The 19584-nt window shown below is 42.5% G+C and overlaps 2 protein-coding genes across 12 annotated transcripts; one reads left to right on the top strand and one right to left on the bottom strand.

Annotated features, from left to right (window-relative positions):
• Nucleotides 1-2367: 2367 nt before the first annotated feature.
• LOC100195572 (LYR motif containing 1) lies at nucleotides 2368-12250 on the bottom strand. Of its 2 annotated transcripts, none has more exons than XM_014156896.3 (5): nucleotides 12179-12250; nucleotides 9681-9838; nucleotides 3104-3164; nucleotides 2940-2971; nucleotides 2368-2834 (listed from the first exon to the last, which is right to left on the bottom strand). In XM_014156896.3, exons 2-5 carry the CDS (start codon nucleotides 9831-9833, stop codon nucleotides 2718-2720), a joined length of 363 nt encoding a protein of 120 aa, XP_014012371.1. In that variant the 5' UTR covers nucleotides 9834-9838; nucleotides 12179-12250; the 3' UTR covers nucleotides 2368-2717. The 2 variants fall into 2 exon arrangements, with proteins under 2 accessions (XP_014012371.1, NP_001134073.1); NM_001140601.2 differs by lacking the exon at nucleotides 12179-12250 and adding an exon at nucleotides 10796-10838 and having other exon boundaries at nucleotides 2377-2834.
• Nucleotides 11142-19458, top strand: LOC106578283 (DCN1-like protein 3). 10 transcript variants are annotated; one of them, XM_045701980.2, is made up of 5 exons: nucleotides 11142-11382; nucleotides 12588-12673; nucleotides 12895-13015; nucleotides 13192-13771; nucleotides 15841-19458. In XM_045701980.2, exons 4-5 carry the CDS (start codon nucleotides 13302-13304, stop codon nucleotides 16385-16387), a joined length of 1017 nt encoding a protein of 338 aa, XP_045557936.1. In that variant the 5' UTR covers nucleotides 11142-11382; nucleotides 12588-12673; nucleotides 12895-13015; nucleotides 13192-13301; the 3' UTR covers nucleotides 16388-19458. The 10 variants fall into 10 exon arrangements, with proteins under 10 accessions (XP_045557936.1, XP_045557935.1, XP_045557931.1 ...); XM_045701979.2 differs by having other exon boundaries at nucleotides 12500-12673; XM_045701975.2 differs by having other exon boundaries at nucleotides 11142-11681.
• Nucleotides 19459-19584: the final 126 nt, after the last annotated feature.

The following is a 19584-nucleotide window of genomic DNA, read 5'->3' as shown; positions in this document are numbered from 1 at the left end:
GAACGGGCAGTCCTTCCCCGGGAGGAAGAGCAGCTCCGTCTTGCCGAGGTTCAGCTTGAGGTGGTGATCCGTCATCCACACTGATATGTCTGACAGACATGCAGAGATGCGATTCGCCGCCTGGTTATCAGAAGGGGGAAAGGAGAAGATTAATTGTGTGTCGTCTGCATAGCAATGATAGGAGAGACCATGTGAAGATATGACAGAGCCAAGTGACTTGGTGTATAGCGAGAATAGGAGAGGGCCTAGAACAGAGCCCTGGGGGACACCAGTGGTGAGAGCGCATGGTGCGGAGACAGATTCTCGCCACGCCACCTGGTAGGAGCGACCTGTCAGGTAGGACGCAATCCAAGCGTGGGCCGCGCCGGAGATGCCCAACTCGGAGAGGGTGGAGAGGAGGATCTGATGGTTCACAGTATCAAAGGCAGCAGATAGGTCTAGAAGGATGAGAGCAGAGGAGAGAGAGTTAGCTTTAGCAGTGCGGAGAGCCTCCGTGACACAGAGAAGAGCAGTCTCAGTTGAATGCCCAGTCTTGAAACCTGACTGATTAGGATCAAGAAGGTCATTCTGAGAGAGATAGCAGGAGAGCTGGCCAAGGACGGCACGTTCAAGAGTTTTGGAGTGAAAAGAAAGAAGGGATACTGGTCTGTAGTTGTTGACATCGGAGGGATCGAGTGTAGGTTTTTTCAGAAGGGGTGCAACTCTCGCTCTCTTGAAGACGGAAGGGACGTAGCCAGCGGTCAAGGATGAGTTGATGAGCGAGGTGAGGAAGGGGAGAAGGTCTCCGGAAATGGTCTGGAGAAGAGAGGAGGGGATAGGGTCAAGTGGGCAGGTTGTTGGGCGGCCGGCCGTCACAAGACGCGAGATTTCATCTGGAGAGAGAGGGGAGAAAGAGGTCAAAGCACAGGGTAGGGCAGTGTGAGCAGGACCAGCGGTGTTGTTTGACTTAGCAAACGAGGATCGGATATCGTCAACCTTCTTTTCAAAATGGTTGACGAAGTCATCCGCAGAGAGGGAGGAGGGGGGGGAGGGGTGGGTGTCAAAATAGCTAGCCTGTGATGGCCGGGCTATCTACTCAGAATATTGCAAAATGTGCTTTCACCGAAAAGCTATTTTAAAATCGAAAAGCCCAGAAGGGGGGCCGTTTTTGAGATACTGGATACCAAGCACCGACGATCATATCACGCTCAAAGCCGCTTAGGTCACTCGTTTTGACAATTCTAACGTCCAATCGAACAGTAACTGAATGGCTGCTTTATATAGCAAGTCACGGCCACGTGACTCACTGTCTGTAGTAGCGATCCATTTTCATGAATGGAGCGATCATCAATCATCATGTAGGCAAATACTAGACCTGTATATACAGTGCCTTCAGAAAGTATTCATACCCCTTGACTTTATTCACATTTACCCATCTACCAATAGGTGCAACTTGTTTGCAAGGCATTGGAAAACCTCCTTAGTCTTTGTGGTTGAATCGGTGTTTGAAATTGACTGCTTGACTGAGGGACCTTACAGACGATTGTGTGTGGGGTACAGAGATGAGGTAGTCATTCAAAAATCATGTTAAACACTATTATTGCATACAGAGGTGAGTCCATGCAACTTTTGACTTGTTCAGCAAATGTTTACTGCTTGACTTATTTAAGCTTGCCATTAACAAAGGGGTTGAATACTTAGACTCAAGGCATTTCAGCTTTTCATTTTTAATTCATTTGTAAAAATGTCAAAAAACATCATTCCAATTTGACATTTTGGGGTATTGTGTTTAGTGACAACATCTCAATTTAATCCATTTTAAATTCAGGCTGTAACACAACAAAATGTGGAAAAAGTTAAGGGGTGTGAATACTTTCTGAAGGCACTGTAATCATTACATGACTTTAAAGGATAGGTCATTTGATGCAAACATATAGTAAGTAGGTTATAACTTTTCCATTGTATAAAAATGACATTTTCACAATCGCTTGATTACTGTACCAGTCTGTACAACAAAGGGAATTATCCAGGACCAAGCATGACAGACAATGTTGATTTACAGGTGGAATAATGCCCAATGAGCTTGCAAGGTTAAAGTGGGACGCAAGGTCCGATTGGCACTGCATTGTCCAACGAGGTTGTTGGGTGAAGCCATGCATGTGCACAGCTCATGAATACTACAAATTCTCTTTGTGCATGCTACAGAGGCTAGAGAACAATGATGTGATGGTGAAGTACAACATTTTCGGGACCACTTTTGTCTCGTGAGCGCTACTTTCAGAACTACTGGCTAAAAAGTATCGGAAAAGTACTGAGGAATCTGAGTATTTTTCTACCTGACAGATTTCATCTGACTTTTTATTTATTGAAAGCATGAATGCAGAGGAGTGGCATTTATCAAAACTCAATTTATTGAAAGAATAAATACAGTCAAAACAATATCATACATATTTTTGGCTGACTATCTTATGGGACAGACAAGACTGACATTTACATAACAGCTTTTGTCAGGAAATGCATGCATAAATATACTTGGTAAAGTATACTGTTGCACAGACATGATGGATTGGATCCTGCAGTGCACATTGAAATGTGCTTGATGAACATTGATGTGCGTGATGAACATTGGATATAAATTACTTTTGTCATCTACAGCTGAGTGGTCATATGAACTCAACTCCTCCTGAGATCAGCCAGTGACGGTCTTCCTGTCCTTGGCAACATGAGTTAATCTAGTCTCAACTGTCTTCGTCATGTGACTGTAAGTAAACCGGCTTGGCCTGCTTCCTCATGCGCTGCTGTGCTTTCAGCTTCCTGCCTTTCTGGGTTGCCAGTCCCATTATAGGCAGGTAGAGCTGCAATTAAAGAACCAAAATAAAACCATTACATTAGACAATAGTGAAATGACAATAGTTCCTGAGAGGGAAACATTTGTTCTGGTTTAGATGTCTGTCACTTACAGGTCTTGGATAGGGATTCCTGTAATGAAGACCTGCAAATTAGAGTGGAGAAAAATGTCACATTCTCACACCAAAGCATTTAAGTGTGAACATTGTGTCAATTATCCAGATACATTGTAAATTAATTCATTAAAAATGTCAACCAGGCTGTCGTTGACACTTACCAATTTCTATCCTTGCCTCACATTCGTCTATGCACTTCTTTATTGATGTATGATCCGTCAGCTAAAGGGGACACACAGAACAACAGATAAAGAAGAATTTGAGCTACACCAGACAACCTTTAGGTCTATCTTTTAGGGATAGGCATGAATAATAGAGTACTCGAACGGACGTCAAATCTCGATCTTTAACCAAAGATCACTTGTTTTTTTAAAATACTGTAAAATTATTTGGTGGAATGGGCTTTGTGGCTACCCGAACCGGCAAGTTACATTTTGTCTTGAAGACAACGTTAATTTGCTTCGACTCCAGTGTTCAATTTGTACATGTGCATTTGCGGGGCACAACAAAAAAGAAACAAGCCAAGCATCACACCGTTCTTCTCCCGAAATTCCCTTTCCTCTCTGTGTCTCCTTCAATCAATTGCGTTCCGACCGTTCCCTCCACACCATGCGTGCCGAGTGCGCAAACATGCTCCCTTAGGCCTACAGAAATAAATGCCTATAAAAACATATAATTTATGGGATACACTAGCTACATTCCTTGCCAAATGACAGTAGCTTTATCACAAATTCAAAATAGACTGGTTGACTGAAACAGGAAAATGTTTTCCAACAAAGAGCTGCAGTTGTGTAATAATTGCATCCCGTATATTTTCCACTTAAGCTACTTTGAGAACTGCTAGAGCCATTTAGAATTGGTTAGCCTAGGCTATAATCCCCCTCTAAATATAGACAGGTTCCACACTGAAAATATGCAAAAACATTAGTTTGAGAAAAACAGAGTGTATTTTCATCAGAATCATTAAGCATATGCCTGCACACCAAACAGATGTAATGGCCGTAATTCATCAGTGTTCAATGTGGAATTGTTTATCCATTTAGAAAATTTCAAAGAACAGGCAGAATAAACTATACTGAACAAAAATATAAATGCAACATGTAAAGTGTTGGTCCCATGTTTCATGAGCTAAAATAAAAGATACCAGAAATGATCCATCTGCCCAAAAGGCTTTCTGTGAAGTCCATAGATTAGGGCCTAATGAATTTATTTAAATTGACTGATTCCCAAATATGAACTGTAACTCGTTGAAATTGTTGCATCGTTTAAATAGTTTTCATCGTTGAAATTGTTGCATGTTGCGTTTATATGTTTGTTCAGTATACTTATCATTTATTTCATCTGTAGCCCAATAAACTGCATGGTTCCCGAATCATAGCGGGAGGGCCACACAACATATCATCACGTGACTCCAAGTCATATATCAATATTTGCGCATCGTGGCCTTTCCACTGCCATTTATTGCATAACACATTTTACCGCCGCAAAAAGATCCATGTCAAATGAACAAATAATCTGTCGGCATTTACAAAACTGTACCGTAAATTCCTGTTTCCATCACAGCTGTTGTGATTTTTTTTTTTAAACTGTGGACGCGCTGATCTACATATTTCTTGGTCCATAAACATGCAGGAATATTGCAGGAATATCTAAACCTATTGTCAACCTTTATTTAGGCATTTTAAAAACACTTCCTTTCCCCATTACGACAATCATCTAATCCAACTATCAACTGTCAATTTACGGATATGATTGCGGCTGGTCAGATAAACACACCAGTAAATAGCTAAAGTTACACCGTAAGTCAGATGGCTCGTTGCCGAAAATGGAGCATGTTCAAAATGATAACCAGCTAACGTTAGTTAGCTGCATTGGCTAATAGCTTCTATCTGATATCTTAGCACAATGTTTATCTAGCCAGCTAGCTAGCACAGTAGCCAATATAGCTAGCTAGCTAACACTACAGATAAAAGGGTTAGTTATCGTAATCTTTGCTAACAGGTCACCAGTGGTGTAAAGTACTTAAGTAAAAATACTTTAAAGTACTACTTAATAAGATAAGGGTATCTGTACTTTACTTTAATATTTATATTTTTGACAACTTTTACTTTACTACATTCCTAAAGAAAATAATGCACTTTTTACTCCATACATTTTCCCTGACACCCAAAAGTACTCATTACATTTTGAATGCATAGCAGGACAGGAAAATGGTCCATTCACATACTTATCAAGAGAACATCCCTGGTCATACTGACTCTGATCTGGCAGACTCACTGAACACACATGCTGTTCTGGATGACTGTGTGATAATGCTCTCGGTAGCCGATGTGAACCAAATCTTTGTGTTCACTGACATTTTCAACCTCTCCCTGATCGAGTCTGTAATACCTACATGTTTCAAGCAGACCACCATAGTCCCTGTGCCCAAGGAAGTGAAGGTAACCTGCCTAAATGATTACCGACCCGTGGCTCTCAAGTCAGTAGCTATGAAGTGCTTTGAAAGGCTGGTCATGGCTTACACCAACAGCATCCTACCGGACACCCTAGACCCACTCCAATTGGCAAACAGCCCCGACAGAGCCACAGATGACGCAATCTCAATCGCACTCCACACGGCCCTTTCTCACCTGGACAAACGGAACACCTATGTGAGAATGCTGTTCATTGACTACAGCTCAGCGTTCAACACCATAGTGCCCACGAAGCTCATCACTAAGCTAACGACTCTGGGACTAAACACCTCCCTCTGCAACCGTGGAAAGAGGTGGAAAGAGTAGGCAACAACACGTCTGCCACGCTGATCCTTAACACTGGGGCCCCTCAGGGGTTTTTACTTATTTGCCTCCTGTATTCCCTGTTCACCCACAACTGCGTGGCCAAACACGACTCCAACACCATCATTAATTTTGCTGACGACACAACAGTGGTAGGCCTGATCACTGACAACGATGAGACATCCTATAGGGAGGAGGTCAGATAACTGGCAGTGTGGTGCCAGGACAACAACCTCTCCCTCAATGTGAGCAAGACAAAGGAGCTGATCATGGACTCAAGAACAAGGCGGGCTGAACAGGCCCCCATTAACATCGACAGGGCTGTAGTGGAGCGGGTCGAGAGTTTCAAGTTCCTTGGTGTCCACATCACCAACAAACTATCATGGTTCAAACATAACAAGACAGTCATGAAGAGGGCACGACAAAACCATTTCCCCCTCAGGAGATTGAAAAGATTTGGCATGGGTCCCCAGATCCTCAAAAAGGTTCTACAGATGCACCATCGAGAGCATCCTGACCGGTGCATCACCGCCTGGTATGGCAACTGCTCGGCATCTGACCGTAAGGCGCTACAGAGAGTAGTGCGAACGGCCCAGTACATCACTGGGGCCAAGCTTCCTGCCATCCAGGACCTATATAAAATAGGCGGTGACTTTGATCTCAGGCCCTTCTTGTGAACAACATTTTTCCTTTATGAACAAGTATTATAAATTGATATATTCTTTCAACAGGTTATTAGCGTACACCTAATATGTTCCCCCCTGTATGATGATGCTCATTATACATTAAGGTTGAGCCAAAAGATTACATGTAACAAATATGAAATGAAATACAAAATGATGTGAAATTGAATGAAACAATGTATGTTGATGCGAATATGATGTACAATATTCCATTATGTTTCTATATGGTAACAATAGCGTAGTAGATTTAATATGCCATATACTATTTTTTAACAGTATCATTCATTAATTTTAATTAATTTAATCATTATGACACACCCCTCACTATTGTCATTGGTTGCACTAATTGCACTGTTTGTCTACATAACCTAGTTCAAGTATTCATGACATTACCCTGAGGAAGGCATAGTGATTCCGAAACAGTGGTAAATACCCATTAAATTGCTGGGAGTTTATACATGGAGTGTGTGACTTTATTTTGATAGTTTATGGTGTCAGAGGAAAACCCATAAAATTGTCAGAGACTGAAGTCACCCAAGTTATAGATTGTCTTCTCTGCTATCGTACGGCAAACGGTACCGGAGCTCCAAGTCTAGGACCAAAAGGCTCCTCAACAGCTTCTACACCCAAGCCATAAGACTGCTGAACAATTAATAAAATCGCCACTGGACAATTTATATTGACACCCCCCTTCCTTTTGTACACTGCTGCTACTCGCTGTTTATTATCTATGCATAGTCACTTCACCCCCACATACATGTACAAATTACCTCTACTAACCTGTACCCCCACACACTGACTCAGTACCGGTGCCCCCTGTATATAGCCTTGTTATTGTTATTATTACCTTTTTATTTTAGTCTACTTGGTAAAGAAACGGCCCTTTTTCAGGACCCTGTCTTTCAAAGAATTTGTAAAAATCCAAATAACTTCACAGATCTTCATTGAAAAGTGTTTAAACACTGTTCCCCGTGCTTGTTCAATGAACCATAAACAATTAATGAACATGCACCTGTGGAACGGTCGTTAAGACACTAACAGCTTACAGACGGTAGGCAATTAAGGTCACAGTTATGAAAACTTAGGACACTAAAGAGGCCTTTCTACTGACTCTGAAAAACACCAAAAGAAAGATACCCAGGGTCCCTGCTCATCTGTGTGAATGTGCCTTAGGCATGCTGCAAGGAGGTATGAGGACTGCAGATGTGGCCAGGGCAATAAATTGCAATGTCCGTACTGTGAGACAACTAAGACAGTGCTACAGGGAGACAGGACAGAGAGCTAATCGTCCTCGCAGTGGCAGACCACGTGTAACAACACCACCTGCACAGGGTTGGTAAATCCAAACATCACACCTGCGGGACAGGTACAGGATGGCAACAACAACTGCCCGAGTTACACCAGGAACGCACAATCCCTCCATCAGTGCTCAGACTGTCTGCAATAGGCTGAGAGAGGCTGAACTGAGGTATTGTAGGCCTGTTGGCAGGTCCTCACCAGACATCACAGGCAACAACGTCGCCTATGGGCACAAACCCACCGTCACTGCCCCAGACAGGACTGGCAAAAGGTGCTCTTCACTGACGAGTCGCAGTTCTGTCTCACCAGGGGTGATGGTCGGATTCACGTTTATCGTCAAAGGAATGAGCGTTACACTGAGGCCTGTACTCTGGAGCGTGATCGATTTGGAGGTGGAGAGTGGTCTGGGGCGGTGTGTCACAGCATCATCGGACTGAGCCTGTTGTCATTGCAGGCAATCTCAACACTGTGCGTTACAGGGAAGACATCCTCCTCCCTCATGTGGTACCCTTCCTGCAGGCTCATCCTGACATGACCCTCCAGCATGACAATGCCACCAGCCATACTGCTCGTTCTGTGCGTGATTTCCTGCAAGACAGGAATGTCAGTGTTCTGCCATGGACAGCGAAGAGCCCGGATCTCAATCCCATTGAGCACGCCTGGGACCTTTTGGATCGGAAGGTGAGGGCTAGGGCCATTCCCCCCCAGAAATGTCCGGGAACTTGCAGGTGCCTTGGTGGAAGAGTGAGGTAACATCTCACAGCAAGAACTGGCAAATCTGGTGCAGTCCATGAGGAGGAGATGCACTGCAGTACTTAATGCAGCTGGTGGCCACACCAGATACTGACTGGTGTGACTTTTGATTTTGACCCCTCCTTTGTTCAGGGACACATTATTCACTTTCTGTTTGTCAAATGTCTGTGGAACTTGTTCAGTTTATGTCTCAGTTGTTGAATCTTATGTTCATACAAATATTTACACATGTTAACTTTGCTGAAAATAAACACAGTTAATAGTGAGAGGACGTTTCTTTTTTTTGCTGAGTTCATTTTCTTAAATCTTCTTGAACTGCACTGTTGGTTAAGGGCTTGTAAGTAAGTATTTCACGCTAAAGTCTACACTTGTTATCTTCAACACTCAGACATAATTGACAAACGAAGCAAATCAAACTTTATTTGTCACGTGTGCCAGAGTGTGCCCCTGGCTATCCATGAATTTAAAAAACAAGAAAATCGTGCGGTCTGGTTTGCTTAATATAAGGAATTTGAAATTATTTATACTTTTACTTTTGATACTTAAGTATATTTTAGCAATTACATTTACTTTTGATACTCAAGTACATTTAAAAACAAATACTTTTAGACTTTTACTGAAGTAGTATTTTACTGGGTGACTTTTACTTGAGTCATTTTCTATAAAAGTATCTTTACTTTTACTCAAGTAAGACAATTGGGTACTTTTTCCACCACTGCAAGTCACATTTATCTGCTTAGCTAGTCATCGGACTGAGTTAGCTAGCTTGCTTGCTTAATGCATGCATGCATGCATGCATGTCCGGGCACGTCGACACAAGACTTATTGTTAGTGAATTAACTAAACTAATATTTGCAACAGGAGTTTGATTTTGGTCACTGTCTCAATGAATCAATTTCTCAATAGGGCACCTTCCTGTTGGAGAATGAGCAAGCTTACTACTACTGCTGATTTTCCCAGTTAGACATTCCTCAGCATTGTGCAGTGCTGCTATGCCAGAGGTGGCTGGTATAGCAGCAGTTTTGCTATGTAAAGGGACTATCGGCATAGCCGATAGAAGGGGATGGACTAGAAAAGGCCTATATCGGCCTGATATATGGTGAAGGACAGTTATTGGTCGTTCTCCACAAAAAAAAAAAGTTTTTTCCACTCGAGTACTTGAAAAAAAAATATGCAAACACTTGAACAGCCAAATAATGTAAATTGCCCACCCCTACTATCTTTACCTGTTGGTTCTGTCTGAAGAGGGTCTGGGCCTCCTGGACAATGTACCGTCTCTCGCTCTCAGTGTCTTGGGGGAGTGTGGACTGCCAGCCCCGGGCGATCCGGAATACCCTCATATACAGTGACAGGACCTGACTACGTGTGGCTGACGTCATTTGGTCTAAAATCAATACAAAGCAGGGAATATAAACAATATATGCAGGGAGTCAGACTGGGACCCTGTTTGAAATATAACCAGTGATCAAACATAATTGGATAGTTGAAAAAATATATATATATATATGGCCGTGGGTTAACTGCTTTGAATTATTACTGAAACAGAAGTTGGTTTACTGCTGGAAAGTGTGGGAAAATAATACATGTACGCGCATGTTTAAATAAACCACTAGGTGGCAATATAACATCGGAACATTTTTATTTTCATTGTAGCAGAGACTAGAATCACTAGATAGCTATCAGCTTAGTACAGTCCTTACATACAGCCCATCCCTGGTGACATTGATCGTATGTACACTAGAATTAAATGAACTGATTTTCAGAAAAGTGTATAAGTAGATTTAATTTTGATTAGCTAACGTGAGCAAGCAGGGTGACTTTTTTATGGGTGAATGTGCTGCTCGGTTTCCTTAACCATAATAAGGATTTAAAAAAAAAATGTATCTCATAAATCTAATTGTGCTAATGGCAAAATGTCATATTCATAAATGTAAATTCACTAATAAAAAAAACACTTCCGTGTTTCTATAAGGAATTCGAGCAGTACATTCGAGCAGACTATTCAACATTCTTCTTAGAAAGCTGTTAAAACAATCAATATGTGTGTTTCTTTTAAGGTTTTTGTATAATATGTCATTTGTTGTACCCCCTAGCATATATTATCATGATCTATTTGTATACTTCTTGTATGTGTACTGTTTTTTCTACATAAAAAAATGTATTTAAAAAAAGAGCTAGCAGGGTGACAAGCCAATATACCTGGCTAATGATGACATGCTTATCTTTAATGTAATTGGAACATCTAGGACAGGAATATCTAACGGTGTATGTCAACATTACAATAACATGAATTCCTAACGCTGACTTGCAGAAAAGTCGTATTATGAATGACTTGACCTACCTGCTGTGCTGTGAGCTTTTTACGCAACATGTCGCATAGATATGACGATTACACTGACGTAATTTGATTCAAGTGTTCGCAGCAATCAGTGTGTTGCAAAGTCGCTACGAAACAATTTCATTTTTTATTTAACCTGTATTTGACTAGGCAAGTAAACATTCGTATTTACAATGACGGCCAAACCCGGAGGACGCTGGGCCAATTGTGCGCCGCCCTATGGGACTCCCAATCACGGCCGGTTATGATACAGCCTGGAATCGAACCAGGGTCTGTAGTGACGCCTCTATCACAAACATGTAGTGTCTGAGACCGCTGCGCCACTCGGGAGCTTTTCAAAGCCCTTCGAGTTCAAACCCAAAGAGGAAGATTTCACCTAATATTACACAATGTTGATTCCTGTTCGTTTGAATTTTTGCCAGCCACTTCAATGTTTAACAAAATCTAAACAGGGGAGCCCATCCTTATCCATGTAGATCAGTGGTTATCATAGCTTTCTAGACGTCTCGCTGGTGGGGTGCTCTGCGGGGAGGAAGTGATGCAGGGAAAATTCCCTTAATGTCCACAAAAAGGCGAAACACAAAGAAACTGTAAGCCTTTCGTACTGGTTCATCTGAGTTGTTTGATTTAGCAGTCAATTTAAAGTAGAAGTCAGTCGTTTAGGACGGTTATTTGCAAACCAGGTGCGTTCTTATCAGGCAAAAGTCAACTGAAACGCTCGGTTTTGTTTATGATGCTGACTAGCTAACGTTAGCTGGCTAGCTTTTTAGCTATGTGGGGATGTTTATTTGTGTCGTGTCCTAAACTAGCAAGCTGACGTTTTGTTTTACTAGCTAATGTTATTGGAGTGATGTACGCGATTTTCTAGACAATCATTTCTCTTTAAAAGGTACGTTTGTTGTTCACTATCTAAACAAGTTTATATCTATGGCATGCTAGCTAGCTAACGTTATCTGTAAAGTTAGCGCTCCAGCTACATGATGACGTGCTAGTTAGACAGCCACTAGTTAGGGTATGATGATGGCGAAGTATAGCAAGCCACGAACGAGGCTTTATTTTGTCAGGGAATTTAGCTACTGAAGTTGTTAGACAGTCATGTTGATTAGGTCAGCATGTTGTTAGTTGGTCAAACTAAGACGCAACTAGACGACGCCGCATTCAGATGAGTTAACGTTAGCTAGACAAGCTAGTTTAGATTCTTTCTGGCAGTGTTATTTTGATAAATGGGTTGCTAGCTAAATAGTTATGTTAACTAGATATTCCCCTCAGTATTGAAATGGTAGATGTGTTCCTATTCAGCTAGCTAAAACAATAACCTCCATTTGCCATAATAGAATGGGGTGAACATGATTGAAAGCACTGCAAGCTTTCCAGGAGGTGTTTTACCTGTACATGTCCACGGGGAACTAGATCGGAAGTTCCATTCCTCAGGAATAGTTTCAATAGCTAAATGTGATCAGGGGCGGTTCTCTTGTAGCTAAGTGTTTCATCATCAAATCATGAGACATTGCTAGGTGGCATATGAATCTTGCGACAGCTGGAAGCTATCATGAATTTCTCATGAGTCTCGGAATATTTCAAATGTATATAATTAAAAGCTCTCACAAAGGAGAAAGCTTAGTCATATTTGTTGCTATAGTTTGCTGTGGGAATACCCTGCTACGTAGTAACTGACTGCTTTCTCGATCTCAAATTACAAATTCACAGCAAGTAAACAAACTGAATCTACATGTGGGAGAACAACACCCCTGTATGACATTATGCTTATGGTGACAAGATGGTGTGTGTCATTCAGCATTGCGGATGTCAAGGTCACTACAATGGAGCAGAATAAGATGACACCTTCATCTAGAGTGGTCAATGCATTCTGAGGAAGTGTCTGTAAGTATTTATCAGCACTAACCCATTTCTTGCTCTACCTCTCAACTATTGTGGTAGGGTATTGTGTAGGCTAGTAGTATGAATGAGCCGGACCACTTCTAATTGTTTTATCTTGTGGTTTCTATGGTTAAAAACATCTTGTCTCTAAGTATTTTAGTCGGTTTCTATGATAACCCATGCTGTATAAGGCTCCTCTCTATAAGTGTTTCGTACTTATACAGCCCTCCAGTTTGATTTGGACCCCCCTCCTCTCCATGGTACCAGCTTCTATGGTACCAGGGCCAGGCTTCAAAAAGCTGCCAGGCACTCCACCCTTCTTCGTTGGTGGTGATGTAGCCTACTGTATGATCTTCATATGTTTTTCTAACTTGAGCATTTAGTGGTTTTTTTCTCTAGTAATTATTACATCAGTGTTGTGGCTTTTGACCCTTTGTGACTCACAGCTTTGTTGATCCAGTGATTCATTGTCACTGTTATTGTTGACTCTGTGTGACTGTTGGACTCCTCCTCTGTCTCAGGGCCCAAGGGCATGTTGAGACGTCTCATCAGGCCAGAGCAGAGGTGTCTAGGTGGGGCAGGCAGGGCCTGAAGGAGGGGAGGACAGACCGTGAGGACCAAAGAGAGCGACATGGGCCAGTGTGTCACCAAGTGTAAGAACCCATCGTCCTCGCTTGGCAGCAAGAGTGGCGACAAGGAGCCTGGGTCCAAGTCCCACCACAAGAAATGCGGGGGCACGGGAGGCAGTGGGGGAGGAGGGCACAAGGAGGAGCCCAGTGGCCTGAGCAGCAAGGCCTCCAGTGAGCTCATGTTCAATGGCACCAAGAATGCCTTGGAGGTTACCGTGGAGACCACAGTGATCCCCACATCGGCCATGATGGGGGACCTGAGGAATGAGGAGCGCTCGGTGGCAGACAGGGAGGGGCCGTCCTTGCTGCGCATCGAGGAGCTTTTCTGCTGCTACAAGGACCCGCAGGAGGAGTCTATCTTGGAGGAGGGCATGGAGAGGTTCTGCAATGACCTGTACGTGGACCCCGCCGAGTTCCGTGTGCTGGTCCTCGCTTGGAAGTTTCAGGCGGCCACCATGTGCAAGTTTACAAGGTTAGAGATGGGTTGTGAATGGGAAGGGGTAGAGATAAGACAAAGAAAACGCTACATCAATGTGTTGTTGCCTGATATTTGGAGAATATGTTCTGAGAAGATTCAAGTCAAGTATTGGTCCAAAAGAGACCATATTAGCTCATAATGTCTGATGCTTGAACTCTGATCAAATTCAAAATGTCTACTGCTACCCTGCACTGTCTGTTTTAGGCTAGTTTCCTCTTACTGTGCAGTGTTTCAATTGACATTGTTCTGGCTGGCCACCCCACTCCACCCCCCCCACTCGTTTCAGCAGCTCTGTAGCTCACACTTTATAGTTGACAGGTAGGGGGAACAAATAGAATCAGTCTCTGGCTCTGGCTCTGACACTGCACTCTGTAATGAGTGGACAGTGTGTCTTTCTGATTGTCTATTCCTCAGATGATTTTGTCTCATCAATTGTCATAATGTTGTACCTAGTCTGAAAATTTGACCTATTACTATCATTTTACATATAAAAAAAAATTCTCATCTGAGCTACCTAGAGCCAGAAACGTAGAAAGTTTTACTGTTGCTTTGCTGTTCACACCAGGTCTGATTTAATGTCTGCAGTATAAAATGGGATCGAAAAACAAGGCATATCAGAGGACATATCTGGCCAGGGTGTCATGTGCTGAAGCGACAGAAGCACTATATGGCAGGGTGACAGGATGTGGTCAAGTTAATCTCAGGTGGCATCTCGCCCTTTCTCTCCCTGTACTGTAAAGTGTCCGGGCCTGCTACACGTTATCATAAAGAGTTGAGAGACCAAGAAGGCACAGTTATTTCCTTGCATACTTTACCTGACTTGTTTATGTTGAGGCCTAGGTGATGATTTATCAGAGTTTGGTGGTAAGAGTTTCTCAACTGTGCTTATTGACTTGAAATTGCCCCAGGTTGTCACTGACAGGTTTTTCTCCATACGGCTTATTTAAGGCTTATTGCCTGATTCAAAGGTTGACATTATGTTGCAGCAAGGTTATTAAAGTTTTGTGTTTTTATATTAGTTGTATTTCTATTAAAGTTTAGTTTGTTAGTTTTCAGACCTGATTTGCTAGTTTTATTTAGCAAAAATATTTCTATATAGTTTTTATATTATTTAGTTGCAGTTATAGTTTTAGTGTTGGACAGAAAGCATGTGTGGAGGCTCGGAACCATTTGTGTCAAGAGTTTTTTGTTGTGTTTTCTGGGATGTTACCCCATGGCTTCATGGAACTCTATTCCACATCAGGTAACTGATGCAAGCAATAGAATCGGATAAAATAAAAAACGGATAAAAATACTCCTTATGGAACAGCGAGGACTGTGAAGAGACAGACACACATATACCTGATAAGACACACACGTACACATGGATTTTGTATTCTAGATATGTGGTAGGAGAGTAGTGGACTGAGGGTATATAACTGCCTTTATGTTGCTGGACCCCAGGAAGAGTAGCTGCTGCCTTGTCAGCTAATGGGGATCCTTAATCCTTAATCAATACAAATACCACAGAGAAGGCAGTAATACAAAAGGTGATCAGTCAGGTCATGGGTTAGGTTGAAATGATAAAGTAAATCTCAATGTGACTTGGATTCAAAAGGAATAGCGCCAAGACTGGTGCAAAACATATGGTGGAAGCAAACTCTCACCCATGCTTACACCAACCCAATGCTTTTTAACTTTAGTAGTACATGTAAGAAGAATCAAGTTAGCTACTTAGGCAATTTTCCCCCCCCTGTTAGCTAGTGATAGTGACGCACTAAGTAGACCTATTTGAAACAACACCATCTTCTGGCAGCATTTACCAGCCCGATTCTGTAGGTTGAATCTCTTGAAAACCCTGTTAGATTTATTTTGCCAAAGTTTACAATAAAAGTAAACAACAAGTTTATAATAAAACTAAACAATTCATGATGATTTGATTTAGTTTTGGAGTCAAATATAGTTTGTTGTTAATTATTTTATTTAAGTTGTCTAAATTGTTTTTTCATGATTCATTTTTTTGTTTATAGTAACCTTGTGTCATGGTCTATAACGCAGTCCTGTTTTTCTCCGCCTGTCTATAGGAAGGAGTTTGTAGACGGATGCAGGGCGATCAAGGCGGACAGTCTCGAGGGCATCTGCTCCCGGTTCCCCTTCATGCTGATGGAGGCGCAGGGCGAGGAGAACTTCAAGGAGCTGTACCGCTTCACCTTCCAGTTTGGCCTGGACGCTGAGGAAGGCCAGCGCTCGCTGCAGCGTGACATCGCCATCGCGCTGTGGCGCCTGGTCTTCACGCAGGACACGCCAGCCATCCTCGAGCACTGGCTGGACTTCCTGGGCGAGAACCCGTCAGGTGTGCGGGGCATCTCGCGGGACACCTGGAACATGTTCCTCAACTTCACGCAGGCCATCGGGCCGGACCTGAGCAACTACAGCGAGGACGAGGCCTGGCCAAGCCTCTTTGACACCTTTGTAGAGTGGGAGATGGAGCGCAGGAGGAAGGAAGAGCAGTTAAAGAGGGCAGAGGAGGAGGACAGGGGATGCACTGAGATTGATGAGAGCTCTCCCTCCAGCACAGACAGACTTGAAACAGAGGGCGGACGGGGCTCACAGACCTGGGGGGGGCACTGACTACAGGACTATAGAATTCTGGGAAGGGAGGTTGGGGTGGGTGGAGTCTGACCTACAAGTGAACTGTACATCTGTGAATCATTGGATGACAAATTGGTATTACCATTACTGTTATTCCCCTCTCTCCTTTTCTGTTGGGGTGGGCTGGGATTCGCTTACACCCTGCTTTATTTCTGGTTAATGAAAGGGCTCAAATAACTGTTGTTTTAGCACTTCTATTTAAGTTATTTGTTTTATTTTATTTTTCTTTAATGTGTGTTTTTGGTAATTTGGACATGTGGTCCATTTTAATCTTTCCCCACCCTCGCTAAACTCAAAGAAAGCTCAGTATATAAGGTTGCTTTAAAAGCCAGGTGCCAGAAAGCCATGCCCCTTCCCAAGTCTTATATTTTTACAGCTTACATTGACCTGGAAACACTGGTGATTTGACCTCTCACCCAAAGACGCAGGCCTATTCAATTGTCATATTACATTAAGGGAAATCTAGTTGTCCGCAAACATCTTATTACCAGAGCCTGAGCTTTACTTGTTGGGGTCAGTGAAACCAACTTGATTTTTTATTTATTTATTTTGGAACAATATTTGAGTGTGGATGAATTGGGTTGCCTTTTGAAATGTGGACTATTTAAAGGGTTATATTCTTGACCTATCTATCTATTGCCTGTCGTTGTGATGGCCAACCATGATTTGTTCAAAGATGTGGTCGTACTCGAGTGTGCATAATGTCCTAAGACTGAGTAATGTCCTAAAGTAAACATTTATTTGCCAGTGACAATACCAATTACTTCCTAGAATTTCTATTTTATTTATCTAAATTAAAAAGTGTTTAGGGTATATACAGTGCATTCAGGAAGTATTCAGACCCCTTCACTTTTTCCACATTTTGTTACATTTTGCCTTATTCTAAAATGGATTAACTTCCTTTTTTTCCTCATGATGACAAATCAAAAAACGTAGGAATTTTAGCAATTTGATTACAAATAAACAAATGCCTTATTTACATAAGTATTCAGACCCTTTGCTATGAGACTCGAAATTGAGCTCAGCTGCATCCTGTTTCCATTGATCATCCTTGAGATGTTTCTACAACTTGGAGTCCACCTGTGATAAATTCAATTGATTGGACATGATTTGGAAAGGCACACACCTGTCTATGTAATGTCCCACAGTTGACAGTGCATGTCAGAGCAAAAACCAAGCCATGAGGTCGAGGGAATTTTCCATAGAGCTCCGAGACAGGTTTGTGTCAAGGCACAGATCTGGGGAAGGGTACCAAAAATGTTATCCCGCATTGAAGGTCCCCAAGAACACAGTAGCCTCTATCATTCTTACATGGAAGAAGTTTGGAACCACCAAGACTCTTCCTAGAGCTGGCCGCCTGGCCATACTGAGCAATCAGGGGAGAAGGGCCTTGATCAGGGAAGTGACCAATAACCCGATGGTACTCTGACAGAGCTCCAGACTTCCTCTGTGGAGATGGTTGTCCTTCTGGAAGGTTGTTCCATCTCTGCAGCACTCCACCAATCAGGCCTTTATGGTAGAGTGGCCAGACGGAAGCCACTCCTCGGGTAAAAGGCACATGACAGCCCGCTTGCAGTTTGCCAAAAGGTACTTAAAGGACTCTGACCATGAGAAACAAGATTCTCTGAATGCCAAGAGTCAGGTCTGGAGGAAACCTGGCACCATCCCTACATTGAAGCATGGTGGTGGCAGCATCACGCTGTGGGGATGTTTTTAAACGGCAGGGACTGGGAGACTAGTCAGGATCAAGGGAAATATGAACAGAGCGAAGTACAGAGGGATCCTTGATGAAAACCTGCTCCAGAGCGCTCAGAACCTCAGATTGGGTTGAAGGTTCACCTTCTAACAAGACAATGACCCTAAGGACACAACCACGACAATGCAGGAGTTGCTTTGGGAAAAGGCTCTGAATGTCCTTGAGTGGCCCAGCCAGAGCCTGGACTTGAAACCGATCGAACATCTCTGGAGAGACCTGAAAATAGCTGTGCGGCAACACTCCCCATCCAACTTGAAAGAGCTTGAGAGGATCTGCAGTGAAGGTGCTTCAACAAAGTACTGAGGAGAGGGTCTGAATACTTATGTACATTTTATACAAAAGTTTAATTTTGATAAATTAGCAAAAATGTCTGTTTTTGCTTTGTCATTATGGGGTATTGTGTGTAGATTGATGAGGGGGGACAATTGAATTAATTTTAAAATAAGGCAGTAACGTAGAAAAATGTGGAATAAGTGAAGGTCTGAATACTTTCTGAATGCACTGTACCAATAAGTCCTTTCAAATGTCAAGTTGATTTCTTCGAAAACGATCCCACTCTTTTATGCTCTGTTCTGCTCTTTGAGTGCTCTAGACTGCAATAGTGTCTTAGCTTATTCTAACTAACAACCAGGGCTTGGTTCTATTTTGGTCCCTAGCCCTTGACTCTTTTAGTGTTCACAGATCCCAAATGATTGGACGCATCTAAGCGATATGGTTTTGGCCTGTGGACTTATGCCTATAGCTATCACATCTAGTTCTTTCAGATCTGTGAATACCCTAGGGTAGGTAGGTTTTACGGGTTGGCCCTGGTCTTGTGCAAACAGAAGGTGGCTGTACCTGGGCTACATTCAGGACTGTTACGTTGGGGCGTTACACAAAGCTTTTGTCTCGTTTACCTTACCAAGTTCTCAACAATCTTACACCATTGGACAGCTATTCACTCTAGTTTTGTGAGCATGTCAAGAATGTGTGTTGGCTGCTAGTGACCGTTGTGTTAAGTGCACAAAACACAATAGTCCTCCTAGTTGCCATGCTTGTAATGCTCTCATGCATTTATGTCTGCAGCACTCGGTTCTAAACCATTCACAACTGTTGAATGAAGTTAGACATAGCCCAGGCCTTTTGGTGACAGTGGATTGTTAACCAGGTGTATTGGCTCATTGAGTGTCTGTAACTAGGTCAGGTGGTGCCATTCTTGTGAGGTTTACATTTACAATGGTTTCATTTCAGATCCCTTTGCCCTTTTTATATAAAATGCATTGATTTATAATGAATAAAACGGTGTTCAACTTGTGTCAGTCGTCCACAAAATGCATTTGGAGAGTTTAATTATGTTTTTGTGGTGTCATTTTCCCGCTCTGATTGAGGGTTGCAGTATGACTTTTGAGAACATTTGGACACAACTGGGCATCTAATCTAA

This window comes from Salmo salar, chromosome 19, assembly GCF_965601325.2.
Source record: "Salmo salar chromosome 19, fSalSal1, whole genome shotgun sequence".
NCBI lineage: Eukaryota > Metazoa > Chordata > Actinopteri > Salmoniformes > Salmonidae > Salmo > Salmo salar.
The sequence above is the reverse complement of the archived record's forward strand: the minus strand, read 5'-3'. Positions and strand labels throughout refer to the sequence as shown.

Coding starts and splice junctions, on each gene's coding strand:
- LOC100195572 (XM_014156896.3), bottom strand. CDS start 9,833: ATGACGTCAGCCACACGTAGTCAGGTCCTGTCACTGTATATGAGGGTA. Junction 2,972..3,103: donor TGAGGCAAGGATAGAAATTG/GTAAGTGTCAAC, acceptor TCTAATTTGCAG/GTCTTCATTACAGGAATCCC. Junction 2,835..2,939: donor GGAATCCCTATCCAAGACCT/GTAAGTGACAGA, acceptor CTTTAATTGCAG/CTCTACCTGCCTATAATGGG.
- LOC106578283 (XM_045701977.2), top strand. CDS start 13,302: ATGGGCCAGTGTGTCACCAAGTGTAAGAACCCATCGTCCTCGCTTGGC. Junction 13,772..15,840: donor ACCATGTGCAAGTTTACAAG/GTTAGAGATGGG, acceptor GCCTGTCTATAG/GAAGGAGTTTGTAGACGGAT.